This window comes from Oryzias melastigma, linkage group LG17 (assembly GCF_002922805.2).
Source record: "Oryzias melastigma strain HK-1 linkage group LG17, ASM292280v2, whole genome shotgun sequence".
Taxonomy (NCBI): domain Eukaryota; kingdom Metazoa; phylum Chordata; class Actinopteri; order Beloniformes; family Adrianichthyidae; genus Oryzias; species Oryzias melastigma.
Genome location: NC_050528.1, coordinates 16,120,899 through 16,129,422, shown reverse-complemented (window position 1 = coordinate 16,129,422; position 8,524 = coordinate 16,120,899). Strand labels below are relative to the sequence as shown.

The following is an 8,524-nucleotide window of genomic DNA, read 5'->3' as shown; positions in this document are numbered from 1 at the left end:
TTAAGGTGATCACCACAACACTACTTTGAGAAGGGGAGGGGGGCATTGCAGCAGAAGCTGAAAGTTCCAGGGATTCTAGTGTTAAGATCATTTGACCTTACTAGAATTATTTGGATTAAATTGGACTGAAACATGCTTTTCTTTTGAAAAATTTAACTAACCCTGCAGAAACAATGGTCTAGAAAATAAGATTTTGGATTTTGGTTAGAATGTTTTTAAATTTGATTGGAGTGGGGCTTTAAAAACCTAAAAATTTAATAGGTTAAAGATAATCAAGTTTTGATGGTGAAGAATACAAATGAAAACCGATTATGCATAGGTATTAAAACTAAGAGAACACTAGTTTTAGTCATTTAAAACATACATTTGGATTTTTTTTCATAATTTGACACATTTGGTTGTCTTAAACACATTTCTTATATAATTTTTGTTTACATTTAGAAAGTTTGGCATCATTAAGAGCTCCTTGTGTAAACAACCTTAACAGAATGAGCTTCTCTGCCTGTAGACAAGAGCATGATACCACCACCACTGTGTTTACAATTAAATTCTACCACAACTTTATTAGTATTACTTGGATTACATTGGACTGAAACGTGCTTTTATTTTTGAAAAATGTAACATTAAAGGCAGGATATGAAATCTTTTTTTTTTTTTTTACGTTTCCCCTTAAGTGAGTTTAAAGAAATCACAAACTTAACCTGGAGATTTTGTCTATAAAATATTGAGGTTCAAACAATCGTTTAGTATTTTATTTTTTAGCTTTTTGAGAAATTATTTATTTAGTTTGTTCTGGTTTAGTAACAGAACATGCTTGAGAAGTTCTGAAAAGTGGAGGATTCTGGTTTGCAAAACCTAAAGAGAGGGAATTAGAAGCCATTCAGATAATTGCTTTCCTTGCAGCTGCTGAGTATTTGCGCACAATCAAGCTGCAAACTTGTATTTTTGGAACCAAAACACAGGTACAAGCTAAATGCAACGGAGGGGAATTTTCTTTCCGCGATACACCAAGCGATGCAATCAGGTTAAAGGCAAGATCCTCTGATTACATTCTGCGGCGGCGTTTTACCTTGGAGGTCCTGCCGGGTGCTGAAGCTCTCGTATGGCGGCACTGCAGGCCGCTCTTTGACAGGAACTCTTCTCGCCACACATATGAGGCAGGACTGGAAATCTGGGATAAAAAAAAAGAGTGTTTTTGATAAAAATCCACTTTTTCCAACTTAATTTCATAAAGTGGAAAGAGGAGGCCATCTTGCAGGACCTACTAATTTATGCCTGCAGCCTCTGCTTCACCTTTACACTGAATTCAAACAACTGTGATCCAGCTTTGACAGCCGTGTCAGCAGTTGTCTGACTCTGGGAAAATCTAAACAAGACAACCTCCAGCCCCCCCTCGTCTGTCCGGCAGATATCCTCCTCCAGCCAGCGGAGAGGTTGGCACAATATCTAGTTGTCAGATATCTAAAATTAGAGTGGCAGACACATTCTTCTCCCCTGTGTGCATGTGTGTGTGATGGGATTAGATGGGAACCTGACAAAGCGCCACACACTAATTAGTCTCTCCCCGTGGATGGGAGGGAAAGCAGAGAGAAGTGGTGATGGAAGGAGGACAGGACACGGGAGAATTGGAGGGCAGGGATGGGAAGAGTGACGGGAAAGTGACAGAAAGTCGGGGCGCGGATGGAAAATGAGGGGGGAAAAAAAAAAGCACATGAGTGGAGAGGCAGCAGAAACAAGAAAGAAAGAGCAAACAACTTCTGCATCAGTTAACCAAAGTACCTTCTCCTTCTTCTTTAATCGACTTGGGTTCGGACACGGCGAAACACTGCATGGTCTCGTATTTCTGCTGAGCTGCGTCTTGCTGCTCTGCGCCTGCGCAGGCGTCGCCGTCTGCGTGCGGCTTTACCAGCATGCGGCAGTTGAAGGTGTGGCTGTTCCTGTGCGACGAATCGCTGCTGCGATGGTTGACTGGAGGACAGGAAGTAGGATAAATTAGTCCCACTCCAATAAAAACTGTGTCTTAACATGTTCTTGTGACATTTTTCTAATAAAGAAGGAAGAAAAAAAAAAATCAAAACTGCATTTCTGAGTATTTCTTTATTTAAATTGTTCTGAATCAGGAGCAGACTAAAACATTTTGATAGAAAAAAGATCGTATTTGTGATGTAGAAGATACAGTGGGCGGGCCACAAGCGGCCAGCTGACCACTGAGCAACAAGGAGGGGAAAGGGGGGCGGGATTGTTCCACGTCAACAATCCCGCCAATAATTTGGAGGTGAATTTCTAATGAACTACTGTCGCCCTGCAGAAACTATATCCTAGAAAACAACACAGAATTTTGATTTTGGTTAAAACACTTAAATAAATCAAAAGATGATCGGTGTGGGGCTTTAAAACACCTAAAAAGATAATAAGGTTAAGGATTATCTTATTAGATAATCAAGTTCTGTTGTCGAACAATATAAATCAAAATTGATCAACGTAGGTGTTAAAAGCAATCGAAGTTTTAGTTTTAGTCATAAACCAGAAATTTTGCATTCTTTCTTTATAATTTGACACTTTCGGTCATCTTACACACATTTCTAATACTTTTTTGTCATATTTAGATAGTTTTGGCACTATCAGGAGTTCCTTGTTAAAACAGTCTTAACAGAATGAGCTTTTCTGTAGACAAAGCATGATACCACCACCACCGTGTTTTCAATTACACTCGACCAGAAAAATTCTAGTTTGTCCTAAAGTGTGCTTAAAATTTTGTTGGGCAGCTTTGTGTGTTGGAAGCAACAACAAGTGTGTTGTCGTTTTATCAAATTCAGTAAAGCACTGGAGAAAAAAAAAATCCTAAAATTGAAAAATTAAAATTTATTTTTGTTTTTATAAAAGAAAGTTGAAAATAAGTCAAAAAAGTTTGAAGAGGAATTTTTTGCACCTTTCGGATTCTGTCATCAATTAAAATGTTTTATTTTTAGACCCTTCAATAGAAATACATTTAAATACAAACCAGAAAAATGTCTCAAATTTTCAAATAAAATTTCATTTTTTTTCTCAAATTTTTTCTAACTTTACATCTGATCACAGTTTGTTCTTCAAACGCCTGAACTCATGTTTTAAATGTTATTATTAAACCCACTGTTGACTAAATCACTAATGCTGGAACCATGATCAGTTCTGGTTCCGGTGGGATGAGATAAGCAAATGACAAGTGGATTTATGAACGGCGTCCTTCAACGTTCAGAGGTGGCCAGTTCTATGGTTATATGGATCATGGCAGTCATCGTTCTTAATTACCTTTCACATATTTTTGCTTTCGGTTTAATAAAAAGCTTAAACCTGACAAACTCTTTTGGCTCATTTCTTCTTTAAAGTCAAGATTTAAAATCACTGCTGAGTGAATTTCTTAATTATTTTACATAAAAAGTCAAACATCTCAAAATGTTTGTTTGAGCAATTTGTGGTAAAATGTAAATCTGAGATTTCTGAGATCAAACTCCAGGTAACGACACAGATTTAAGATCTCTTCCACACTTTCACTCTCAATACATCAGAGTTTTGGGTTTGGTGTGACGACTGAGAGTTTTCTCTATAAATCCTAGGATTCGAAGCAACTGAAGACTTTGAATAAACTGAGATAAAAATAATTAAGATTGCATTTAAAACAGCAAAAGTAAAAAAAAAAAACAGCAAAAGTCTTGTATTTATGCATTAATTCTCAAATTTCTCAATAACACAGTCCAGTTGAGTGAAATCATGTTTATGGTAATGGTCTTAAGAAACCCTTAGTATTCCAGGGACCTTTTTTATTAACTTTACAAATAATTCACCTTTAAATTGTTTTTTGTGGCAAAACTTAATACCTATCAGTTTAGCAAAACTCCAGCTTCCTTTTTTTATATGTATATTCCTGATTATATCAGACAATAATTCAATAATAAGCGTGAAATTGTCCAAAAAACTCAATTTTTAAGTAGTAAATTTAGTCTTTTTTTGCTGCAAAATCCACAGATTGAAATCAATCAGTTTCTTTAAACACGTAGAGACAAAATTATAAGGAATACATACAAAGAAAACAAAAACAGAGTCAAAACAATGTAAAAAAGGTAAAAACAGACAAAACTCCACAAAACTATAAAGTTCCAAGGATGTAATATAAGGAGTGTCAAAATGATGTGTCACAACTCTTACACTGAAAAAAGTGGAATGTTGGATCAATTAACAAGAGTTCTGCAATTTGCTACATTTAAAATTAGTTTGTATCACATTCAAATTTCAAATTGGTGGTTAACTCAAAATTTTGATTTGTTACAAACTAGCCCTTTTAAATGTAACAAATTACAGAACTTTTGCTGACTGACCAAATGTTTAACTTTTTTTAAAAAATGAAATGAAAAGAATGCTAAAAGGGGCGGGGCGTGGCGGGGCGGTGTCATTCCTTTACCATTGGAAACACCTGATGTCATTGGCTAACTCACCAGTGAATTCAGAAACTACTGAGGGCTAAATGAATTGAAAACTTCTATTTTGGTCTTGACGTTTCAATAAAAATCCTGCCTCCATCAGAGTTGACGAATGCGAGGGTCTCACCCAGGCTCTTGGGCAGCAGGTTCTTGATGAACTCGGCGTGATCTCCGACGTGCAGCACGCTGTACACGCTGGTGTTCATCAGCTCGTCTTGTTGGTAGCGCAGATACTGGCTGACGTTCTCCGACACAAACACGATGTTGCCCTCCATGTTGACGACGAAGAAGAAGCCGTCCAGGGCCTGCGGGAGAATGGAGGAGGAGGAATGAGGACCAAAAACAGCGAGAAAGAGAACGGTGAGATAACCGATAAACAACCAGGAACAACCGTGATCCAACTAAACCTTAGGAAGGGACAAAGTTTAGAATTGTTTGTAAAAATGTTCATTTCTAGAAGAGAGCAGCCTAAAATGTTCTCACTTTTTTTTTGTATTTTCAAATATTTTCTGATAAACGTTTGCTAAAAGTTTGACAACAATTTTGATTTTTGTTTTATTATCTGGAGCACATTTACAGAAGCCTCATTTCTCTTGTCTGATTTCGCCTGATAAATGTTTTCACTTTGGAGCAACAACATCAGGAGGAGTTTGCTAAATTTATCCTTCAGATTCCAAGCACACACTTCTGCTGAAGTTGTGGCTAATGAAGGACTCTGTGTGTGTGTGTGAGGCTCCTCCCCTTCTTCTCTAATCTGGCTTTTCTCAAAGGTATTTAAACCTCATTGGGCGGCGTGTTAAACGTCATGTCGCACCGGTGCACACACGCTCGCCGGGCTGGGTGACGGCGAGGCTGATCGACACAGCCGCTCTTATCTCAGTGAGTCACGTGGACTGCAGGGTCAGAAAGTTGCAAATGTGTGCAGGAGAAGAAACACAATTCCTTTCCAAAGATAAGTTTGTGTTTTTACACTTTGAGCTCAGCAGCTCTGCCGGGATTGTGGAAAAGGTAAGAGACGACTGATGTATGCAAGGCATTCTATAAATGCCATTTATCGATAAAGTTTTGATTGAATAATTGAATTCAAAGATTAAATCCAAAGATTGTGATGGAAAAAAGTGTGAAAATTGACAAAGTCTGAATTTACTAACTAAAATAAAAGACTGAACAAAAATGTGTTTGCTTTTTTAAATTTAATGTTTATGTGAAGGAAAAAAACTCTTGAAAGTAAAATAACAAAAGCAAATAAAAAAAGGATAATGATGAAAATACTTCCATAATTTGAATGAGAGATGATCACAATTTTTGAAAATTCCTAAAGCATGTGCTCGCAAACTGATACAAGAATGACATATTTAAGGTATAGAGTACAAACTTGGAAACTCTTTCACTCGTAGCTTTGTCTGTCATGAGCCGCTGTACACAGTGGACGTGTTATGACTGCAGTGTTATTGTGTGTCAAATCAACTTCAGGGCTAAAGCTGCACATGTTCGGGAAGGCCTTTTTAAATTCTTTGCACAAAAATGACAAAAAAAACCCAATAACTTCTGTTTCTTAAAATGAAAAGGCAGTCTGCAGCAATAAACCCCTTCGTTATATTTTTTTTCCATTTATAAAATATGATTTTGTCACCATATTATTTGCAATACAAGTCACACCCTCAGCTAAACTGCGCAAAAAATTGGACTCATTTGGCTCTGAAAAATGTCCCTTTGACTCAATTGTTCATTTTACTTGAAGCTAAAATTACATGTTGTTCTTTAAATATAGACTGATACATGTAAGTCAACACTGATGGTATAATATGACTCTTGTAATTGACAGTTTATAAAAATAACTAAAAGTACATTTCAATCTTACATTTATTCAAATTTTACATTTCCTTTCAAAAAAAACATAATTCATATTAATTTCTTCAAAAATATTTTGAGTTTTTATCAATTGTAGAGAAAAACATTTGTTCGCATCCCTTTGTAAAAAAAATGCTCCTTAGACAAAACATGAACTGTTGAAAATAAAAAAATTATAAATAAATAAAATTTATTTAGGGAAGAAAATTAAAATGATGCTTATCGACAAAAATAACTGAACTTTAAAACGATAATTGTTCCATGTGTTAAAACAAACCTTCAGCTTTATAAAAAGCTGGACGAGTCGATTTAGTGTAGATGAAAGTGTCATTTGTTCTCTTATATTTGTTGGAAATCTTTCTGGTGTGGCTTTCTCTGTTTGTTTATTTTTTAATTATGAGAACATTTTTATTTTAGATTTTGTGAAAAATGTGCTTTGGAGTTCAGAACATGATAAGTGAAAAGTTCAAATCAGCAGAAAAATCTGAGTCCGTTTTTTCACAAAAACAGACTTTGTGAAGGTGCATCCCCACCAGCCTTTATCTGGATCATGAAGTGTTGCTGGTCTATGAGACCCACGGGCCTCTGGAGCGTCATGGTCAGTCTGTTTACATAGAGGTTCAGCTGCTGGACAGTAGTTTAAAGATCATTTTAGAGAAGCTGACAGGAAGGAGGTGATGAAATCGTTCTGTTATGGACACAGTGCTGACTCAAAGGTGAACAGTGTTTGACTTTGTGTGGCATTGCTACAAAATGACACTAAACAATCCATAAAGAAGTGGGCCAAGGAGAGAACCCTGAGGTACACATAAAATCAAGACAGCTAACCGAGAACACAAAGAATCTGCCTTTATGATGAGATTATAGAAATGAATCTGATCAACTGTTTTGACTGTTAAAGAGTGGTGGAACCTACCTCCAACATCATGGGCCCGAGCGCATCTTTGTCAATCACACCGTGGCCTGAGGAGGAGACGTCTGCCTTCTGCACCTCCTCTGCATCGGCCACCGAAGTCTTTTCTGTACCGAGACAAAGATGGAGGACAAGTCAGTGAAAGACGGGTCTGCCAGGGTTTACTACCGTCATTCTGACTCCAACAAAAACTGTTAGGACTGTTCAGTTTTTTAAATCCTGAGTGGGGGTCAGTCTCTCGGTTGTCAGTTTCAGGCAGAAGAAACATGCCCCCCCCCCATGATTGGAACTAGCGGTATGTATTAGCAAGAGTCTGGCGATACGATACGTATCGTGTTATACGCCTCATGATACTACATGTATCACGATATATCCTAAGACAGTACCAGAGACAATATTTCACTTTTCTTTTTTAAATATGACTAAAAACTAATACACCTTTCACACAAATAAAAATGTAAAACACATGTTTTGATAATCAGAACATTAAGCACTGCAACTGTATCTTATATCTGTTTTTTTTTTTAACAATAAAATGTTTTGTGCGTGTCTGTAAGCAATTAAATAAATATTTTTTTCAATACTAAATTTTGCCTCTTTTTCACAACAAAGAAAAAAAAAATCACTTATGATTAAAACCACAACTAAATGTTGTCACAAAATGTTTGTCGCGAGATCTTGCTGGTTGGTGCAGTATGGAGCTGATCAAGGAGCCAGTGTGATGTGCTGACAACTAGCAGTCCAGGGTTTAAGTAGAAAACAACATAAAACTGAACTACTCGCTTACTAATAAATAATTAGTTAAATATTGCCTTGGCAACATTTGAAATCAATACAAATATTGACCAATGAAGTATTGCGATACGTCATCCATGCACCATTTTAAATTGATACACGTAAAGCCAAATGAAGTATAATTCAATCAATTGATATCATGTTTTTTAGCTTGTGAGGTTTTTGTCTTTTGTTTTTAACCTCTCAAGTCTTTGTCTTTTATGTTTTACCGTCTTTTAACTTGTGAAGTACTTTGTGACGTCACAAGTGCTGTGTAAACAAAACTTACTTACTTACCTTGGGAGCATTTTAAATTGAGGAAAGTTTACAGGTGACTTCTGAATATAGAATGATGCAGCAAATATAAAAAAAAGGAAAAATCACATTCTTAAGGATCAACAATGAGCCAGAATATTTATATAGGGTCAAATTAGGATCAGCATAAAGTGAATGACAAACCAAATTGTAAATTAGGAAAAAAAGAAGAAAATTTGAAAACAAGACAATGTACATTTGAAAAAGGGAAATTTGA

The 8,524-nt window shown here is 36.2% G+C and overlaps 1 protein-coding gene across 1 annotated transcript in view; it reads right to left on the bottom strand.

The window, feature by feature from the left end:
• LOC112144225 (nuclear receptor coactivator 2) overlaps nt 1-8,524 on the bottom strand; it is a gene marked incomplete in the record, with an annotated part of 91,500 nt that overhangs the window by 28,122 nt on the left and 54,854 nt on the right. Inside the window, 4 exon segments of the mRNA XM_024268598.2 lie at nt 1,070-1,171; nt 1,780-1,968; nt 4,582-4,759; nt 7,222-7,325. Coding sequence (XP_024124366.1) covers nt 1,070-1,171; nt 1,780-1,968; nt 4,582-4,759; nt 7,222-7,325 — 573 coding nt within the window.